This window comes from Prionailurus viverrinus, chromosome B4, assembly GCF_022837055.1.
Source record: "Prionailurus viverrinus isolate Anna chromosome B4, UM_Priviv_1.0, whole genome shotgun sequence".
In the NCBI taxonomy this organism is placed as follows: domain Eukaryota; kingdom Metazoa; phylum Chordata; class Mammalia; order Carnivora; family Felidae; genus Prionailurus; species Prionailurus viverrinus.
Window position 1 is genome coordinate 37,560,883 of NC_062567.1, and position 21,565 is coordinate 37,582,447.

Sequence of the window (21,565 nt, forward strand, 5' to 3'; positions counted from 1 at the left end):
AGAGATGAAGGACAGAAAGAAGGAAGGAAGGAGGGAGGGAGGGAGGAAAGGATGGAGGGAAGGGGGGGAGGAGAGAGGGATGGAGGCAGAGAGGAAAAGTAAGGAGGAGGAGAGAGGAGGGGAAGGGAGGAAAGAGGACGGAAGGGAGACAGGAAAGAGGAGGGAAGGGAAGGGAGGGAAGGAGGGATGAAGGGAGGGGAGGAAGGAAGCAAAGGCTTTCAGTAGGATTTTGAGCCTTTGCCCCATGTACCTAAGGCAGCCAATTCAACAGTAACAACCACTTCTTGTCTCTCATTTTAAAATAGTTTGGGTATAAGAAAATTAAAACTGATGTCACCCCAAAATAAGTATTCAGGTCTAAGGAGCTGAAAATTTGGAAAACTTGTCATGTAAATGTGGCTAGAAGGGGATTAAGAATGAGGAACAGAGAGGCATGTGTCTTTGATTTTCTTTTATAATCTCCTTTGAACTCTTTGTACTCAGATCTCCCAATCCCTGCAGGAATTTCCTCCAAGTTCTGGGGAAAGAGAATCTGATCCTTTCAGGATGCTTTATTCCAACTGGAATGAGTGGCTCCTTTCCTCCATACTGATAAATCATGGGCCTAGTTATTATTTATTAGTTTTATTTCTGAAAACAGCCTTTGCCTGCACCTTTAGGGCCATGAGCCATCATAAATAATGGGCATTTCCAATAAACAATCCAAATCCGCTTGATAGGCCACTAAATCAGCTGGATGCCCCCACCTCAGAGAAGCTCTGCAGCCATGTAATGTGCTTCACAGAGCCTTCCAGGGAAGGCTCCCAGGGAATACCTTCCAGGGATGGAGATAAGTGGGGTGGGGGTGGGGTTGGGGATGGGAGTGTTAAAGCCCTGAAGCTCCAGTTAGACTATTGGATCTGTCTCAGTAGCCAACACTAGGAACCTCATCTGTCTATGACAGAGACTATATGACTCAAGAAACAGAACAAGTTTTCCCAGGGTCCACTTGGGATGGGATGGTGTCTTCAGTCCAAGCAGAACAATTTGTACTGCAGGCCACTGGGCAGGATCCCGTCATAAAACACAGACCTCTGGAGTGGTCTGAATCTGAGACCATGAGAAAACATCCCAGCCTTATGCTTCATAAAACTCCAAGCCCAGTGCCTTTAGGCTACAATCGCTACAGGGAGGTGAAGTAGGGAGTCAACACAGAGAGAGTGTGGGTAAGTAGAAGGCAACCCTTCTCTGTCATTATATGCTCCTGAAATCCCATATCCCCCAGAACGTCACCCCAGGTTGACTGGAGGCCTTCTGAGGGTTTCGCCTGCTCCCAACCTGTTGAAGCAGATTTCCAACAGAGGGCAGACTCTATCCAGGACCAGGAAGGGTAACCACATGGAATTCCTGTGCAGAGCCATTACCCAGCCCCCCTTTTTGTTAAGTGTTAAACCTCTGGAGTGTTGTGTCATGAAAAAATATGAGTACAAATGACCCAGCTGTAAACTGCCTTGGAAAATAATTAGTATGAAAGCCCAAGTTAGTCCCAGGGGGCCAGCTCAGAATTCAAAGTCCCCAGAGCTCCATCCTAATCATATGGAAACAGTATGGCCAGCAAGAGGATGCCAGCTGCAGAACCTGAATTTTTGAAAAGCAGCTCGGGGTAACTGGAGCCCCCAGCAACCCAGCCAGCAGATACAGAATGATGGTGACAAAAGGAAATGAGATGTCCAAGTGTATGTTTCAGGAAGTACCAGCCCCGGCACTGCTCTGGGCAGAAGGAAGGAGGGCCTGAACTTGTGTAGCTGAGTCAGAAAGCAGAGGTGCCTGCCCCTCTCCCCGCCTCTCCCCCAGGGCAGATCCAGCTTCTGCAAACAGCTACGTTTTCTGACAGCCCTACCACCTGGCCTTCCGTGTGTGTGTGTGTGTGTGTGTGTGTGTGTGTGTGTGTGTGTGTTGGGGGCAGGGGCAGAGGTAGGTGTGTCTCAGCCTCCAATATGATGCTGTTGCCTTGTTTGTGTCATCGGAAAGGAATCACCTTAGGAGAAACCAGCCAGCTGGGTAATTAAGCAGCCAGAGCATTGCCTAAGGGAGCTGAGAGCCCCAGAACTAGAGATTAAGGAAGGGCACTCCTGAGATATACCTGAACCCTAGAGAATTCCATAGTGCAAGGGATCCCTCCTTTAGAGTCGGGAAGATGACTTTTGATCCCAGACGAAGGGACGTGAGACCTGCTGTGCTGTCTAGCAGCCTAGCCCAAGGTGACAGCATCACAGGGCATCTCATTTTAAGAAAGAAGGAGACTAGGGGCGCCTGGGTGGCTCAGTCGGTTGGGCGGCTGACTTCAGCTCAGATCATGATCTTGCATTTTGTGAGTTTGAAGCCCCATGTTGGGTTCTGTGCTGACAGCTCGGAGCCTGGAGCCTGTTTTGGATTCTGTGTCTCCCTCTCTCTCTGCCCCTCTCCTGCTCATGCTCTGTTTCTCTCTGTCTCTCAAAAATAAATAAAGATTAAAAAAAAATTTTTTTTAATTAAAAAAAAAAGAAGGAGACTAAATAGGACGGGAGCATCTGGGAGGGGGAAGAGGAAGAGAGAGAGACTGATTAATACTGTTATGGGCCAATCAGGAAAACCCCATGCTCAGTGCCCACTATGTGCCGGGCACTATACGGGCACTTGCCATGGATTCCCCATGTGATTGCTATCACAGCCCTGTAAGGACTGTCTCCCCATGGCAATGATAGGAGTGGGGAGACAACAGGTAGGTGTGCCTGATTTGTGGCCATCGACACTCCCATGACACCAGTGGGTCATCTTGCAAACACACACAGGTCTGGAAAAGCCCGGTGAGAAGGAAGGGAGTCATTCCACCTTAGCCCATCTCCTCATGCCTTTCCAGGGAAGGCAGCTCGGAAGGAATGCTTTTATCTTTTTCATCCTTCCCTAGTTCCACAAATGTTTATCAAGTGACTATTGTGTGCCAGGCATCAGGCACTGGGAATACAGTGGTGGCCAAAACCAATAAGCTCCCTGCTTATTGGAGATTACAGTCTAGAAGAGGGGCATAGATTAATGAGACCATTCTGGAGAGCAATGAGGATAAAAGGCAGGGAGATGAGAAGAAAAGGGGGCAGGAAGATGGTTTTAGTCAGAGCGGTCAAGAAGGGCCTCTGGAGAGCTGACCTCTCAGCTGAGGCCCCAGGGATGTGGTGGAGGGAGCACGGATGAGCTGGGGAGGAGCCATGGGTGGTAACCACAGGGAAGGGCAGCAGACAGGAGAGACCTACAGATGTGTAGAGAATGGAAAGACCCCAAGGACTGGAACATTCTGAGCAAGGAGAAAGCATTTATTAGGCAGTAGAACTGGAGGAGAAGGCAGGGGCAGGTCAATGGGACTTCACAGGACACAGAAGGGACTTAAACCTCACTGGAAGCACAATGGGAAGTCGCCTTGGGGTTTTGCACAGGGGAGGGATATAGCGAGATTATATTTTAAAAATATCACAGAAGATGGGCTGTGTATATGTGTGTCAAGAGGGAGATAGGTATGGAAGCAGAGAGACAAATGAGTGCACAGCGGTCCAGGCAAGAGATGGCCAATATTAGGATGGAACCTGTGAACTGTGATCAGATCTGGGGTATATTTGAAGGTGGAGTGGACAATACTTAACAGACTGGATTCTAGGTTTGAAAAGAAAGAGAGAAAGAGAGAGAGAGAGAGAGAGAGAGAGAGAGAGAGAGAGAGTGAGTTCGGGTCCGGGATGACAATTGGGTTCTAGTACAAGCATCTGAGTGGTTGGTGGTTCCACTTCCTGAGAGGGGAAAAAAGTGGGTGAGAACTAACAGGTTTGGAGGGAAAATTCAGAATTCAAAGTTGGACACATGGAGTCCTTGGACCTCTGTGCTTCTGTCCTCCCTGGGCCGTGCCCCCAGTGGGATGGAGCACTGCATGAACTGTACCATCCTTCAAAGGTACCCAGCTAGCTTCAAGGAACCAGAGCCTTGAGCAAGTCATGGCCCCAGGTGGAGGGCACACCCTGTGATATCCCAAGTGCTTCCTGCTTCTGGTCTTTTTCTATTGTCTGTGACACAACTCACAAGGCTGTAACAGAAGAACACAGGAAGACCTTGGGCCGGAAGGACTTTTCTGTCCCAGTGTTCCCAGATAAGGGATTTATTTTTCTGCGCCTCACTGTCCTCATTCCTAAGATGGGACCTTCCTTAAACATTTCTTGTAGAGTCTGAGGGAGATAAAGTATGGAAAGCACCAAGCATAGAGGAAGGGCTCCAACATTTGCTTTTATTATTTTATGTACCAAAGCATTCTAGTAGACATTTAATTTCTACACCTGCCTCCTCTTTAGTGAGACAGGTACCTGCAAGTTACTTAAAAATCTTGACAGAGTCCTCTTAGAAGGTGGGGGTGGGCATCACTTGGGTTGGTGAGGGCCCCTGGAGTCACCAGGGTAACCTCTCTCTGAGGGAGATTCAAAGGGATAGTATCAGATCTACTGTGTTTTGAAGGTTAAGAAGACAAGCTGTATGTCCCGGAGCCTACAGGATGGATGGCATCCTGGAGATGGGGGTAGAGGCATAGACAGGTGTCCTGAAAGCAGGCGACCCTGATGGCTGCAGCCCCTTGACTGAGCTCACTCTAGAGGGGAGGATCATCCTCCCTGAAGAGCAATGGCCTGCCTGGGCCTGCGACCCAGAGGGACCCTCTCAGCAATGGCCCAGACTCTTCTGTCAGATGGGACAGGGCCAGCATCCAACAGCAATGCTGTGTAGCAATGAGAGGAGGGCTGGCCATACTGCAGGTCTGACTTCCCTGTTTAAATGTGGATGTTGGGGGCGCCTGGGTGGCGCAGTTGGTTAAACGGCCGACTTCAGCCAGGTCACGATCTCGCGGTCCGTGAGTTCGAGCCCCGCGTCAGGCTCTGGGCTGATGGCTCAGAGCCTGGAGCCTGTTTCCGATTCTGTGTCTCCCTCTCTCTCTGCCCCTCCCCTGTTCATGCTCTGTCTCTCTCTGTCCCCAAAATAAATAAAAACGTTGGAAAAAAAATTTTTAAAAATAAAATAAAATAAAATAAAATAAAATAAAATAAAATAAATGTGGATGTTGGCCTGACCGCCTCTATGAGTCAAGATCCCATCAGGAAGCAGAACTCCCCTCACTGGTTCAAAGGAAGTGACCCTAATGAAGGTATTAGTTACTGCAGTGAGGGGGCAAGGAGAAGAAATGGTGTCACTGGAGCCCAAGAAGGGCCATGAGGGAGGACTCATCCTGTAGAATCTGTGGATACACACAGTTTTTTTTAAGCTTTTTAAATGTTTATTTATTTATTTTTTGAGAAAGAGTGTGTGTGTGTGAGCGGAGGAGGGCCAGAGAGAGAGGGAGAGAATCCCAAGCAGTCTCCGCACTATCAGTGCAGAGCCTGATGTGGGGCTTGAACCCATGAACCATGAGATTATGACCTGAGCCGAAATCAAGAGTCAGACACTGAACCAACTGAGCCACCCAGGCACGCAGAAAGGGTGCATTTTTGTCAGAGATGAGGGAGAAGCAGGGAAGAACTATCCCCAATTCTCCTTTGTGCCTGCTAAGCCTCCTTCTGCTCTTCCATGGCTTCCTATTGAAGTCAGAGCAGGGGGCCCCAGGGATACCATTGGCAGAGCCTCGGGGATGCAGGACATGGTGCAAAAGGGTGGAGAAGGGGTCTGGAGAGAAAACAAGGCAAACAGAGAATGCCCACCATACTCCGTTCTCTTCTTGTGGCTTAAGTCTTGAGTCTGGGTTCTTAGAAACTCAAAGAAAGGGAGAGAAATATATTGGACTTCCCACTAATAGGAGATATGAGTGCTTCAGTGACTAACTGGAAAAAGGAGAGAGATGTGTTCATAGTTACCGTTCAAATTTGGGAAGAAATTCTTGCCAGTTATATGAAACTATTACAAGTAGCATGTTGCTAATAATAGTTTCATATAACTGGCATGGATTGTTCCACGAACTTGGGCTATAACCATGATCAGGTCTTTTTTATTATTAGCAGCAGCCTCCCATGATCCAGGACCCTCCCAGACAACATTTACAATACTTCGTGCCCGCAGCACCAAGGGGGCCCTCAGACAATGGCAGAATCCACTTTCGCCACACCCTTCCCCTGGCCTCACAGATGGGCAGGCAGGAGGCTCTTCCTCCCCAGTTGCCTGGGGCCACCCAGAGAGTCAGGAGCTCAAATACAACCCCACGGACCTGACTCAGGCAAGATTTCAAATTACCAGCACTACAGCCCCCCACCCCCACCCTCCCCCCCGCCCTGTCCTCGGGAAGACACAGGTTCTGGCCTGCACGCACCCACCCGCATCCACACGTGTCCTCGCTGTGGAGGTACCTTCCTGAGCAGACTCGGTCTGCAGCAAAGCCCACTCCCCTTGTCCCAGGGCTCCGAGCCAACAAAGCCAGCACGTCCCCCCTAACTCTGAAAACACACGTTGCCCACATTTGATGGAAAATTAGATCCATCCATGTATGTCCAAAATGTTCTTCTTTAAAGAATTTCTGATGTCCTGGCAGCCTTTGGTAGCAAGCTTTGTCTCCTTTTTTTCCTTTCTTCCCTCTTTTCTCTTTAGTAGTGATACATTGGCTTTTCCTGATGGTAGCTTAGAACTGGATTTTAGACTGAGCCATTTCAAATCCTCAGAAAAAGGCTTTTTTAGAAAATTTAATAAAGCATGAGGGACTCCAAAGTTTGTGAACCTGCACAGGTGTCCTGATGCACGCAGACCTAGGTGGCAGGGGACGATGCGCTCAGAGTTTGCTCCCTCCAAGTCTCCCTGATCGTCTCAGAGACCCCTACCATCTGCCACTCACATGGGCTGGGGCATTGCCTTTTAAACCTTCTGGAGCCTCTGGTGTGCTTTCTTTGGCTTTCTCCACACATCTAAAGTTCCCTGAGGAACTAGGACCGCTATATATTACCAGACAGTAGAGCATCACAGTCTTAGAGTTGAGGCCTGACTTACCACCTCCCAGCTGCATGACCTCGGGCCTGTTAGCTGTTTATCTCTGTATCTCAGTCTTCTCCACTCTAAAATGGGAGTGTTAAGAGTCCTGATGCCCTTGGGGCTTGTTTTGAGGATTAAATATACTGATAAACAGAAAGTGCTTACCGCAGCGCTTGGCATGCTCTAATACACATACACACACATACTCACACATGCCACTAACCAGATGCTCCTGGGTCAAGTTCCTAAGCGTCTTCAGGCTTCCCAGAAGTGAAATGAAAGCCATGACCAGTTCCCAGCTCTACGGTGACGATTCTGTGGGATGATGTATGTACAATGTCTACCAGTGCCTGGCACATGGCAGGTGCCCCCAAAAGTCCTTCACCCCATCCCTCTTTTTGTTCCCTTCCTAGCCCCACTTCAGTGGCCCCGGGGCAGCAACACTCAGAAGCACGGCATCATCAGTATTTAAACAACTCAAGAACACAGCCGTTTTCCTACAACTTGGAGACTCTGACTTGGCACACCACCATCCTTTGAGCACCTGCAAGATGCCCAACCCCAAAACTACGAGAGGCTCACCGCAGAGTGAAGGGTGAACCACACAGCTCCACACACAGCCAGCGCTGTGCACACAGTTTTGAAAGGGAGAGGAAGAGAAGGTGGTGGTGGAAGAGCTAGAGATCGAGAATGATCCTGATAAAAAACAAGCTGCTGACATCTTGGTTATTAAGGCTAGAAGCTTGCTGGCAGCCCTGCCCCTCTCACAGCTGGAGTGTGGACATGCTCCCCATCTGGGCCGAGCCTGACCCATGCCTATGTTGGTCACGAGAAGACCCTACAGTTTTCAGGAGCTCTGGACATCCTGCTCCCCATGTGTGGGTTCAGAAGCTCGCTGCCTCAAAGGCACCGTCTATCCCTGTGCCAAGGAAAAAGCATGGTCTGCATGCTTGTGCACCCCACCCCCGGCCAGAATTCATATGTTGAAAACCTAATCCCCCTTGTGATGGTATTCAGAGGTGGGGCCTTTGGAAGGTGCAGCCTTTGGAAGGTGCTCAGGCCATGAAGGGGGATCCCTCAGGAGTGAGTGGGGTGCCCTTGTAAAAGAGGCTCCAGAGGGGCCCCTAGTGTTTCTGCCATATGAAAACACAGCCATAGGACCTGGGAGAGGACCCTTCCCCAGCCCTGTTGACATCCTGAGCTCAGACTTCCAGCCTCCAGAGTATGAGAAACACATTTCTGCTGTTGACACCCACTATGTGGTATTCTGTGATAGCAGCTGGACAGGCTAGGACCAAAGCATGCCTTGAGCTCGTCTACTTGGTGACCCTTGTCACCTTGCCTCATACCCTGGCCTCCCATGACATCTGAGCCCGGTCTGATTTTCCTGGACATCTGGGGTCCTGATGTCCTGCCCAGCTATTGCTTGTTTCCCATCCCAGGAACCAGACCCTTTCCTATAAACCACCTGGGACCCCTTCAGGAATGAACAGATCACTGGGGACTGTACTGTCCCACCTATTCATTGGGATCCTCACAAACTAATTACTGACGCTTGCTGAAGGGGGCTACCCACCTTGCAGAGCAGACTCTGGCCACCAAGGCCCCAAGCTTCACTCATTTTCCCCTAGCAACCCCATCCCACCACCTAGGTCCCAGCTCAGTCTCTGCCCCACCATTGCCATACAGCCACCAGCTCACGGTGTGTCTTGCACCCAAGCCTGTGACCACTGTTACCATGGCAGCCAGGGAGGCGATTACCGTGTCTTTATCTACCACTGCTGAGCCAACTCTTAACACATTCTGGAGTCTGTCACAAATATTTGTGGCCAGAAGGGACCTCAGATGGGCCTGATGTCTGGGCCTGTTGGGAGATGCTCCCAAGAAATCAGTCTTCACCACCCAGCCTTTGCAGGAAACACTTGGGAACTCGCTGGGGTTGTTTACACCAGCTGTTTGCACCTGGTGAGCAAGGCGGTAGTCATAGGCTCCTCAGCAATCAGGAGATCTGAGGCAAGAAGCCAGACGGGTATTAAAGCCAGCGTGAGAATGGCACAGGAAACCCCTAAGCCTGGCAGAATCCTCATTCCATTAGGTGGCCTTATTCACAACTTTTTGTCTCCATGCAGGCCTGGGGGACTCTGCAGTCATACCTCTGCCTGAAGGTGCACAGGTCACCCCTGCTGTGCATGACCACCTCGGTGAGTGGGTTAGTGTGCACACTCTTTGCCATTAAGGGCACTTTAAGTCTTCTGATAGGTTTGTTGCATCTTTCAGTGACTGTCCCATCAAGCCAACTTCACATTTACCTTATTCATCTCAATGTTTCTGCAAATCCTTTTGAAGGTAGGAAATAACAAACGCATACATGCTCGTGGTAGCTTCCACTGTGGCTTGCAGGATGCCTAGCCTATGGGCATTCCCCAGAAAAAAATTTTTTGAATGCATAAACGAAGACAGAGATAACTGCATCAGCAAACTCACAGATCTCCTGTGAGGCAGGCACTATGGGGGACATAAAAGGAAACGTAAGACCGAGGAGCTGTTCTCCAAGTTTTTGTAGCCTGGCTGGAGCCAGCAGCAGAGACCCTTGCTGTCCATGGAGTGTCCACACACTTCTACACATCTTCCCACTGCTTCACAATTAGGCTGCTTCCAGCCAGTGTGCTGTGAGCAGAAGTGAGAGATGGTGTGTTTCACAGCCTCCCTGGTGTCCATGTGGCCTCCATCAGTCTGGGTCCAGAGCCCCTGCCCTGCTGCACTGGACATGGAGCGTGAGCAAGAACAAGTGAACAACTCCGAATTATGCACCTGAGATTTTAAGATAGATTTATCACCCTGGCAGAGTCTCGTCTACCCTAAGACTGGGAAATCCACACACAAGGGCCTCGAATGCTATTTTATATCTGACCCAAGGGCAAACAGAAGTTGTCTGTGGAGGGATGGAGTAGTGCTCCCCTCCCCCAGCCCAAGGAGAAAGTTTGAAAAGACTGACTGGGTGGGGATTTCCAAGCAGGAGGCCCATAGACAGAGGCTAAAGACAAGGGCATAGTCCTTAGGCTGTGACAACAGTCCCCACAGAGGTGATGATCAGTGGTCAGGAAGGAGGGAAATAATGAAGGAAAGATCAATAAAACTGGCTCCAGAAAAGCTCCCTGTTTGCCCAATGCCACGTATCTGGGGATGGGAGGGAGAAGGAGTCAGGCCGAGAACTCAAAGGTTCCTTCCACTGGGCTCCCGAATTCAGTGGCCCTTCCACTATACAAAAACACCTGTCTGACCCTCTGAGAATATCCAGTCCAAGGCAGACAAGAGCAGCAACCTAGGAAGAGGCCCACATGGGTTCCTGCATGGAGACCCAATACACCACTTTGGTGCAGACAGTAAGAAACTCACACCGACAGAGCGCAAAAGGTATTTGCAGTTCAGAGGGACAATCTGAGTTTGAGCCTTAGTAAAATGAGGATATAATACTCTCCTTGCTGACCACACACAGTTTCTGTGAGGATGAAATGGGATAACAGAACTCTTTTAAGTTGAAAGTCGCTTTATGAGTATCGCTATCACAAAGAACAAAAGGTACTTGCCAGGATTTCATCTCCTTTCCAGAGCACAGACTTCCTTACCAGCCACTGGTTGCACAGCGTGGGGGAGCCTGAACTTTTTGGGTGAGGGAGAAAGCACTGTTAGGAACAGTGGATGTAGCTTCACAGTGTGGATGGTGTCTTATGGCCCAATGCAAAGAGAATTTGCCCTGCGTTGTAGACAGGAGGTGCTCACTAAACCCTTGTCAGTGAGGTTCTGACTGTGGACCACGCTCTATCTTCTAGCCCTACCACTCTCTAGAGCCATGGAACACAAGTGAAACAAAGTAATGCAAATGGGCAGCAGGAAGACATTTCTGCACCATCGCCGATTTCCTGTTCCTCTCTTCCCTACTTCCTGCCCACACACTCATTAATCTCCTTTACATTAGGCCTTCCTGCCTCTCTCTTCTCTGTGGCATCCTATGTCCCTGCCAGGATAGTTCTGCAAACATACAGCTCCAATCATGTCGCATTCTTCAGAAAGTCCCCCAGTGGTGTGGGGCCAGAGCCACTCAGGGGGATGGGGGACGTTTCTTTCCACTCCTGATGCTTCCCCGATGTGGAAGGAGTGTGCTTATTTGTAATGCCCTAACTTGTCTCCCCCACCTCATCCTTTACCCTCTTGAGGGACAGAAGCTTATCTCATTAGTCAGCCTGGAGGGTGACACCAGCATGCCTCATCTGTCCACCCCCTCTGCCCTTCCTCTGGGGAGAAAAGGGTCTATGCCCTGCCCCTCCACGTCCTAAGACTTGCCTGGCTTCCCTGCCTTCCGTTGCTGGCCACTGGGAGGGATGTCTGTCTGTAATCCTGTATTAGGAAGTCTATCTGGCTCTCCTGCTAAGCTGTTTCCTCCCATGTAGCCTATTTTAGCTTTAAAAGTGAAGTCTTGGCTTTTGCCTACATCTTACTTTTTAGCATATTCAATGATTAGGGCTGAAAGACAGGTACTTTTTATTAGATGACTCTTCAAACTCCAGCAAATACTTTCCCATGTCTATGAAAATTAGCAGCATCCTTGGCCTGGCATTCAAGGTCTTCTACAGAAAAATCAGGTCTGGGTCAATGCTCTGGGCTTAGTTTCTCACTCCGCTATGCCCTGGACATGCTGCAGACTCTAGAAGAACCACCACACTGGACTCCCCTAGCATCCTGGACATGCTTCGTGTTTCCTTCTTCCGTACGCTGAGCTCTCTGCCCCCTCAGCTCCCCTGGCACCAAAGTTGTGCCCATTGTACAAGCCTAGCCCCTGTGCACGACCCCCCCACCCCGGGGCCTTTTCTGACCCTGAAGGGTCTGATTTCTCCCTTCACTGCCAAGATTTCTTATCCTGTTTCCTCTGCCAGGAACCTCTTCTCCTCCTGCCCGCTTCCCCCTCCCTCTGCACCTGAGCAATCCAACTTGATGCCCTTATACCTCAGAAGCCCCCTCAGGATGCTCCCCCTAAGTGTTTCTATAGAATCTCACATACCACTAAACACCCTGAAGCAACATTCTCTGCTGACTTTTCTCCAGAAACCTATGAAGGAACACGGACGGGTAACACTTATTAATGTGCACATGCCTAAAGAGAGCAGAACCTCCATTCCAGATGGTACCTTGGCTACATCCACATGGAGACCAAAAGTCAATGTCCACTGTGAGTAGAGGCCAAGCCAGGGAAAGGCACTGAAAGAATCCCTTTAACTGGAATTAGTGAAACCTTTCTGGAATGTTCTGATCCTCCAGGGAAGGCTCTCTTGACAAGGGGGTTATCCTATCAAGTGTCTAGCTTTTAACTAGTCAGTGAATTAAAGACATCTAATCATTAGTTCAATTTTTCTGAGGATAGTCAGAAGCTGACAGCCCTAGTCCCCAGATTCCACCAGGGAAAGAGGTGCATGCCCCAAGGCCACCCAGGATAAGTACCATGAGGAAAGGGTCTCAGTTCTCAGCTCTCCCCTGTCTAATAAGCGCAAATGCCAAAAAATGGTGCTCAGGCAACAGCAGGTTGTGGCTCAAATGACATGTCTGAATACTGAGGCCACCGCATTTTTCTCACTGGCTTGAAGCTTGGGAAGTCTGATATGCCTCTTTGAAGTCTGCTCAGTGTGTGGGGAATGTGTGGATTTTCTGGGGCCTCAGCAATATGGGGATAGATGAGACCCTCCAGGGCTCAAGTATCAAGAGCTTTCTCCACTCTGTAAACACTCCTGGGAAAATGAGGAAAGGCTAAAACTCTGTAATTTGTAACAGGAAGTGTTGAATCCATCTTGCTTCTAGGTTAGGCTAAAAAGAATAGGTCCCATGAATGATTCTTTGGGGACAATGAGGCAATCAACTTGGGCTGGAAGACTACTGATAGAGAATGCCCTAAGGAGGATTTCTCGCTGAGGGGAGGCCCCTGGCAGGCCCTGCAAGTACATAACTTCAGTACTTCCTCATTTCTCCAACCAAAATGCACTCTACAAAGCATTTTGTTCCTGTTCCTTTTCTCGTTTTCAGTCACCACCACCAAAAACCTCGCATGTGTTGAGCCGACTTCGTTCAAGGGGGCCTAGGGCAGACATGGGATTTGGTGACACAGTACCGATTTTGGTGAGCCATGTGGCCACAGCACCATAGATCTCGTCCAGGATGAGGATGACCACGAGGTTGATGATGACTGCTGTGGCTGTCACTGTCACCCGGACATTGGAGCGTGTAGCCTTGTTGAGAGACAGGGCTGCTGCAGTTGTTATGCGATACACGATGACCCCAAAGACGATGGAGAATGTCAGGGCAATCTGTTTGAGAGACAGGGAGAGTTACGGCTCAGCAGACAAGTACTGGGCAGCTATTATTTGGTCGGCCAACAGTCCTCTTCGCTACGTCAGGTACTATTAATCTGGAGTACACCAGTAGGCAACAAGGGGGCGGCACACCTTCTAAACTCTCGTGCAAATTCTATGGAGGGGTGCACTGTCCATGGAGACTGTCTTCCATTTATGAAATGCCAAATGGTCTCTAATACATACAAACCCCTAAGGATGAAAACACTGGACGCTGAGGTGCGTACAACACACGTGATGTTATTTCTTTCATTAGGGGGTTTCCAGTTGACCACAGAGGACAGCTGAACTCTTAGAGTGAATGATACCTGAGAGGTACTGCATGCTCTGTGAAGGGGCTGAGAGTACAGAGGAACAAGCAGATCAGGGGAATAATGGGATGTAAACTGGGCTCTCGGTGAAAGGAAACAGGGAGCCGTGGAAGGTGTCTGAGCTGAGAAGCGGTGAGTCAGCTTCATGAGGTGTGTGTGGGAAAGCTGCCCAAAGAAGAATAAAGAGAGATAAACCAGGCATGAGATTTGTAGACTCTTGGTCCTCAGGGTGAACAAAATATCACTGTAAGATTTCTCTGCCAGGCAACTGTAATAGAGGACTCGGATTTCTCCTTTGGTGCAGAAATCTCCGGCTGTTAGGCTGAAAGGAAAGCTTACCAGTCGCTTGACCTCCAAGGGCCCCCCATTTCCTCTTTCTAGAACCTAAGAATAATAACTCACTCTCCCAGACCAGGCCCTCTCCTCTCCCATCAGAGCCAGGGAGGACCATTTCCATGAAGCAGAAGGATGTCAGGGGAAGAAAGTGCCCTGCATAAGCTCTCAGGGCAGAGGAAGGAGATTGAACGTCTAGGTGTGTAACCTGCTCAGAGCAAAACTCTAATTTGCGTCAGTCAAGTGAAGTCTTCTTAGAATTCTTTCTGCACAGAAGGCTGTTCAGGTAGTATTTCCTCTGGGATCAGGGGATGGTGGGGGCAGGAGGGGGGTGGTTGGCGCTGGCTGGGGACAGCAAAGATTCCCTCTGAAAATACAAAGTATCCTGGACTACACGTTCCCTCCCTAGAAAGGAGGGGAGGAGAGAGGGGGTTGCAGGGGGCGGGGGGCGCTCTGGTTCAAGCAATGCTTTGCAAGCTGTGTATGACACCGGTGGGCGAATGGGGAATGGGTTCCAGATGTGTCAAGGTATGAACGACTTCAGGCCTCTGGGGGGCACCTGGGGGTGCCGGAGCTGGGGGTGTGCTGGTGGCAGCCTCAGCTGTTTATCCCCGCACGTTGTACAAATATCAGCATTTGCCCTGTGGGCCACAGTGTGAAACAGGAGGCCTCCCTAAGGCAGGCAGGATGGCAACGTTCTCTGGGTAGAGGGCGTGTGTGCGTGTATGTGCGCACGCACATGTGTGTATGTCAGGGTGGAGAAGAGGTTACATGGGAATGACACCGTGTGGGAGACCCTCATTAGAGGGAGTGGGAGCGGCAGAAGCCCCAGCCTCCAGGATGACGGAGGAATGGGCACCGTGTAAGTAGGAAAGGCTGGACATGACATCACCGCTCTCCAACAATGTAGACATTTTCACTTCCCGTTCCTCCGGGACTGTCACTGCCAGACAGTAAGGGCCTGGAAAACGTGGTGTGAGATTCTTTTCCCCCGAAATCACTTTTGCAGCAAAAGGCCAGTGATGGAAGTATTGATGAGGCGGGGGAGGCCAGGGCATCAAAGAGTGAGTGTGTGTGAGCGTTCTGGAGGATTCTGGGGGAATGACTGGGGGGAAAACAATGGCAAAAACATCCTTTGCTTTGGGTCCTGGAGGTGGGGCATGGAGGAATGAGGGGAAAGGAGATTGGCTTCTATTCTTCTCCAAGAGGCCCAGCTGCTAAACTGGGGAAGGAAGAAAATTCTTTATTGCTACCCGGAGTGTGATCCATGGACCTGCTGCATGGGCCAGGAGCTTGGTCAACATGCAGCATCTCCAGGACAGCTCCAGATCCAGTGGCTCAGGATCTGCACTTGAACAAGACTCCTATCCAAGTTCTAGAGGCACTGCTCTACTCACTTGTCCCAGCCTCCTGTCCTCCTGGGCCCTACCTCCAACACACCCCTCCCCAGCCCTCTGGTGCTGTTCTGTGCAATCCTAGATTCTCAGCTCCTGATTTTCCCTTCCACTACAGCAACCAGGTCTGAAGCTGTCCTTCAGTGTCCCTGCAGGCTCCTCAGGACTCCTCAAGCTAGATGAGCCTGGAGGACACCAGCCCAGTCCTGTGACCAGTTTGCAGATGAGGAAACAGGCATGAAAAGTGAAGTGATTTGCTCAAGGTCACAAGGCGTGGCCTACAACCCTAGCCTCTGGGATCCTGATGGGAGTTAAAGGATATTAGCATTCAGGGGTCATCCATGTCCAGCCTCTAATTTCATATATAAGGAAACTGAGGCCCAAGAAGCAGCAATGTGATCGGTCCAGGGTCTGGACAGCTCCTGGCAAAGCTGGGATGCTAATGGCAGTGCCCTCTCGATTGCGTTATTCAGTACACATCTTCCTGAGCATTTATCCTTATAACAATCATGTAAAACATGCCTTTTGTGGATGCCATTTACTGACTGTCCAGGATCTGAACCCTGCTCTGTGGCTCCCACGTCTACAATCTCATCCTATCCTGATGTTAGAAAGTAGGTCCTCTAGTAGTACTAAATTCAGCACTGTTTTCACCACAGTGAAAACAGTGTTGATGTTGCTTAGTAAATTCAGGAAATATGTGCTGGGGATATTTCATGTTTATGAGAAGTCTCCCCCCAAATAGGCCAAAAGTGGGGACTTGTCTTGGACTGCATTCTGTGCCTCATGCCCTTTCACAGCGGTGCCTTACTGCAGAACCTACTTGGTAAAGATTTGCTGGTCCCTGGCTCTAGCACCCTAGCTCTCCAGAACATGGGAACATCACCATGGTCCCCATTGCTTTTGGTGTTCTGATCCCATAGCTTTACTTGTGGACACAGCCAAACTGCAACAGAACCCAGGCTATGGAGTCCAGAGTCCTATTTAATGCTATGAGAGACAGGAAGGAGAGACGGTCTGGTCCCCACGCTCCAGGTCTTACATCCACAATCACGGTGGAGAAAACCACTGCACACGTACAAGGATGAGCCTAATAGCAGGCGGACAGAGCATGGGCTCAGTTCATGAGCTTCATATGTGCCGAGCAGAGCACAGGGGGATTAGTCAGAGAAAATCCCACAGAAGTAGTTTTGGGACAGTTTCCTACGAGAAAGGTTTGGAGAGAAGAATACCAAAAAAAAAAAAAAAAAAAGAGCAAGTAGAAACAGATAAGTCAGAAGCAATCGTGGCTGAACCAGTGGGAGAAGAGCCAGTCTGAGGCAGGGCACATAATAGTAGCTCAATTTTAAAACACACACACACTATCGACTTTATCATTGACGTAATAGGTCATCTCTGGCAACTTAGTAATGATTAATTACCTTACTTTCTCATTCAGTCACTCATAAACTATGTCTTGAGTACCTTCTACATGCCAGTCACCATTCTAAGTGTCAGGGATATAGTAGTGAGCAGACTGCCCAGGAGTGTCTGCCCTCGTGGCACTGATCTTCTAGTGGGGAAAAACAGACAACAAACTACTAAAATGCATCAAACAGAGAGTATATCTGATTAGGAAAGGCATGGGTGAGGAGGTGATATTTCAGGAAGGCCCTAAAGAGGGAAATCGGAGGGAAGGGCTGTCAGGCAGAGGGTGGCCAAAGGAGAATAAAAGGGGGAGGTGGGTGTGGAGAGGAGGAGGGCCATTCCTGTAGTACAAGGATGCTGGCTTCTACATCTCATGAGATGCAGGGCCTTAAGAGAGTTTTGAGCAGAGAAGTGACATGATTTGATCCAGATTTTAAAAAGATCAGTAAGCTGATGATTTTTTTTTTTTTTAAAGTAGGCTCTACACCCACCATGGGGTTTGAACTCACGATCCTAAGATCAAGAGTCACATGCTCTATCAGCTGAGCCAGCAAACAACCTCAGCAGGCTGACTAATCTGGAGGGGCACAATTGGGACGCCACCACAATAAGGCAGGTGACGGAGGAGGGTTTCTGGGGGCTGGTCCCCAACACACAAGTGGAAGTAAATGACTGCCTTGGGCATGGAAGGAAAGCTCAGGCACCTAGCTCTAGAGCCAGGACACTGCTTCTGATAGTCCCCTCCCACATAAAAAGAAAACAAAAGACCTTTAATTCAAAAAGGAAAAACACTGTTGTAGTTCAACACATTGGGTTGGAAAAGAAAGAGAAAATTCACCTTGTCCCACGCTGGCCTCTGTCACAGCTGGGGAAGAGGAACACAGCAGCGGGGCACTGCCTTATTCTCAACCATCCCATGAAAAATACCCCCAGCTGATCTGGCAGACTGGCATCCCTGAAACCTTCCCCACAGCCGTGGTCCTGACCTCTCCTGCCAACGTTTAGTCACAGGGTGTGGAGGACAGAAGGACGTTCAGTACTCACATGTGTTGCAGTATGTGCCTTTGGCTTTACCCTAATTCCATAACCAAACCCCACTTTTTTAGAAACATCACCCCACCCCTTTATGTGCCACTCCACACCTTGTTCTAGGGCTGTGCCAAGCCCTTTTCTTTAGAAGACAGAGTTGGTTTTTTTTCAATGAAAAAAAAATAAGGAAAAGTTAGCATAAAATAAAAATTTTTAAAAATCTAATAGGTATAAGACTATGTAATTTATTGTCCAACCCATAATACTTTTGAAAGTAAGAAGGAGTGCTATTGATCTTTATTTCTGTCAACCCAAGCACGCCTGACTGTAAAGGGGTGATCTTTAAAGGGGTCCTTCCCTATTTCTACCACTCTCCTCCTAGCTCCTGTTCACGTAGTCCAGTTCTGGGGACTGGCTGATGACAGGTGGGGGACCCTAGGCATAGAGAGATGCAACAATTAGTTCTTGGTTCCAATATTGAAGCTCCCATTTGTATCGAGATGTGGAGTCAGTCGGGTGGGGTTGGGAAAAGGAAGATCAAAGATATAATTATATATTACTTCCAAACAACACAGAAAAAACTCCACACCAGTTAGGAGGTCTCCATGGAATTAAAAAAAAAATTAGAACTTTGGGGAGATGCCCCACCATTGAGCCAGTTTTCAGTACCGGCAAACCTCAAGAGTGTTGCAGGTTTGGTTCTAGACCACCGCGATAAAGCAAGTTATTATGGTGAAGAAAGTCAAATGAATTGTTTGGTTTCCCAGTACATATAAAAGTTATGTTTGTACTATATTGTAATCTATTAAGTGTGCGGTAGCATTATGTCTAAAAAAAACCCATCATACATACTCTGATTAACAAATATTTTCCTGCTAAAAAGTGCTAACCATCTGAGCTTTCAGTCAGTTGTAATCACTGATCACAGATCACCGTAACAAATATAATAATAATGAAAAGGTTTGAAACAATGCAAGAATTGCCAAGCTATGACATAGAGACCAGAAGTAAACAAACGCTTTGGGAAAATGGTGCCAAGAGATTTGTTCAAAGCAGGCTGCCACAAACCTTCAACTATAAAAAATGTAACACCTGCAAAGTGCAATAAAGCACAATAAAACAAAGGTATGCCTTCGTTTGTCCGTGGTGGTGAGGTAACCTGTTTGTTGTTGACAGTGACGCTGATGATACCAGTTCCTCTCTCAGACAGTAGACAAGCTTCTATTTTCAGTGCTCTCCTTGCCTGACTGATCACTGGCATATGACATAATTGATTGCCCTCCCCTTGCAATACGTTCTTGGTTTCCACAACTCCCTACAATCCTTTGGCTGTTACTTTTAATCTTGTCTTTTGGATCCTCCTCATGCTCCCAAACTTGAACATGGCAGTGTCTTGGGACTCAACCCTTGGACTTTCCTCTATTGACCCTCAGCCTCCTGGTAATCTCATACAATTTCATGGCTGTAAATACCACCAGTACCATCTGATTAGGAGTCCTCTGAACTGCAAATTTATATCCATTATGAAGGCAACTTCAGAATTCCTCCCTATCCCAGTAAGGGATAACTCCAGCTTTTTTGATTGCTCAGGATAAGAACCTTAAAGTCATCATGGACTTCCCTCTGTTTTGCATCCTATGATGAAATTCTTTTGGATTCACCTTTTCTCCAAGTATAAGCAGTGCCACTTGCATGGCTCTGATTCTTGGCTTTCTGTTTTTTCCACTGGTCTAATTATATCCTGGCAACAATGCCACACCATCGTATTTATTACTGTTTTATAATAAGTGTTCATTTGGTATATTCTTAGCCTTTGTCCTTCCATATAAATTGTCAGGGAGAAAATAAAAAGACCTAACACTGTTATGGTTCCATTAATGGCCACCCAACTTATATGCTATTATTACTGTGTACACTGTAATTCTACCTTATTTACTTTTATTTTAATGTTTATTTATTTTTCAGAAAGAAAGACAGAGTGCAAGCTGGGGAGGGGCAGAGAGAGGGAGACACAGAATCTGAAGCAGGTTCCAGGCTCTGAGCTTTCAGCACAGAGCCTAATGTGGGGCTCGAACTCATGAACCATGAGATCATGACCTGAGCTGAAGTCAGACGCTTAACTGACTGAGCCACCCAGGCACCCCGATTCTACCTTATTTTTAACCCTATGAGACACCATCATTATTGTTTTCACAGCCAAGGTACGCATAGGCTTTCCCACATATTTACCACTTTGTTCTTCACTTCTTAAAACTATAATTCTCCATATGGGATCACATCTGAAGTACATTCTTAGGATGACCTTTAGTGAAAGATTCAGTTGGTGGCAAACCTCAGTTTTGTTTCGCTATAAATATCTTTATCCTAATACTTCTATATTGTATTTCTCCTGGGTATAGAATTCTGGATTATCAAGTGTTTTCTTTTCAGCACAGGAAGACAGTATGTCAGTATATTCTGACTTCCAACTGCTATGTGAAATCAATGGCTAATTGGACAGTCTCTTCATTGAAGGTAATCTTGATTTCTGAACATATTTGAGATTTTTCTTGTGTCTTATATGTTCTATGATTTCATTATGATGAATGTAAATGTAGATTTCTTTTTATTTTTCCTGCTTGAATTTCATTGGGATTCTTCATTTATTTATTTATTTTATATATATAGAGAGAGACAGAGCACAAGTGGGGGAAGGGCAGAGAGAGAAGGAGACACAGAATCCAAAGCAGGCTCCAGGCTCGGAGTTGTCAGCACAGAGCCCAATGTGGGGCTCGAACTCACAAACCATGAGATCAAGACCTGAGCTGAAGTCAGACGCTTAACTGACTGAGCCACACTGGGATTCTTCAATCTCCAAATTGGAATTCTGTTAGCAGAATTAGCCAATTAGGTGACCGTCGGTTAGTGTATCTTGTTCATTACTATTCTCGCTCCTTTTGCAGTAATGCAATTAAATACATGTTAAATTTTCTCAGTCTGTTTCCAAATCTATTAATTTCTCTTTTGAATTCTCAATCTTTTGTCTCCCTATGCTGCATTATGGATAATTTTTTCTAACCTGTGCTGTAGTTCACAAATTATCTCTTCAGCTATGTCTTATTTGTTGTTAATCCCATCCATGGTGCATATATGTAATATTATGTTTATGTACATTTATATACTCCTGTTCATATTCATATCACATATGTTCATTATTAAATATTATATATTCATATTTATCAATATATATTCATTTCTAGAAGATTATTGGCTGCTTTTCAAATCTTTAGGTCATTTTTAAAATAGTTTCTTATTTTTGGCAGATATTTTCAAACTGGCTGTCTTAACCTGTGACCTTTAGTCTTTTCTGTCTATCCCCACTGGTTGTCTTTCAGAGTGCTTCAGCTTCTTGTGCAATTAATTGTTTTTAACTGTGTTCTCTTTTTGGTCCTGGAAAAATTCTTCTGGGGGATTTTTTGAGGACTGGTGTAAATATGCCTTCCTACAGAGAATCTGTGTTGGCTTCTGCCAAGCACCTGGAAGGGCTGCCTGTCCTGGACTAAGTTTACAGCCCGAGGTTCCCTGGGTCTCTCAAGTGACAAACTATGCTCTAAGTCCACAAGGGGGATCATCCATGACCACTTCTCAGAGACAAGGTTTTGTTCCTCTTTTCTCCCTGTTCTACTTAGAACCAGAGCAGTGTTCTCTACAGTCGCACGAGTCGGGAGGGGGT

General features: G+C 47.8%; 1 protein-coding gene across 1 annotated transcript in view; it reads right to left on the minus strand.

Moving 5' to 3' along the window:
- Positions 1-21,565, minus strand: part of ANO2 (anoctamin 2) — a 257,957-nt gene that overhangs the window by 49,376 nt on the left and 187,016 nt on the right. The window contains exon 13 of the mRNA XM_047866504.1: positions 13,139-13,334. Coding sequence (XP_047722460.1) covers positions 13,139-13,334 — 196 coding nt within the window. The remainder of the gene's footprint in view (positions 1-13,138; positions 13,335-21,565) is intronic.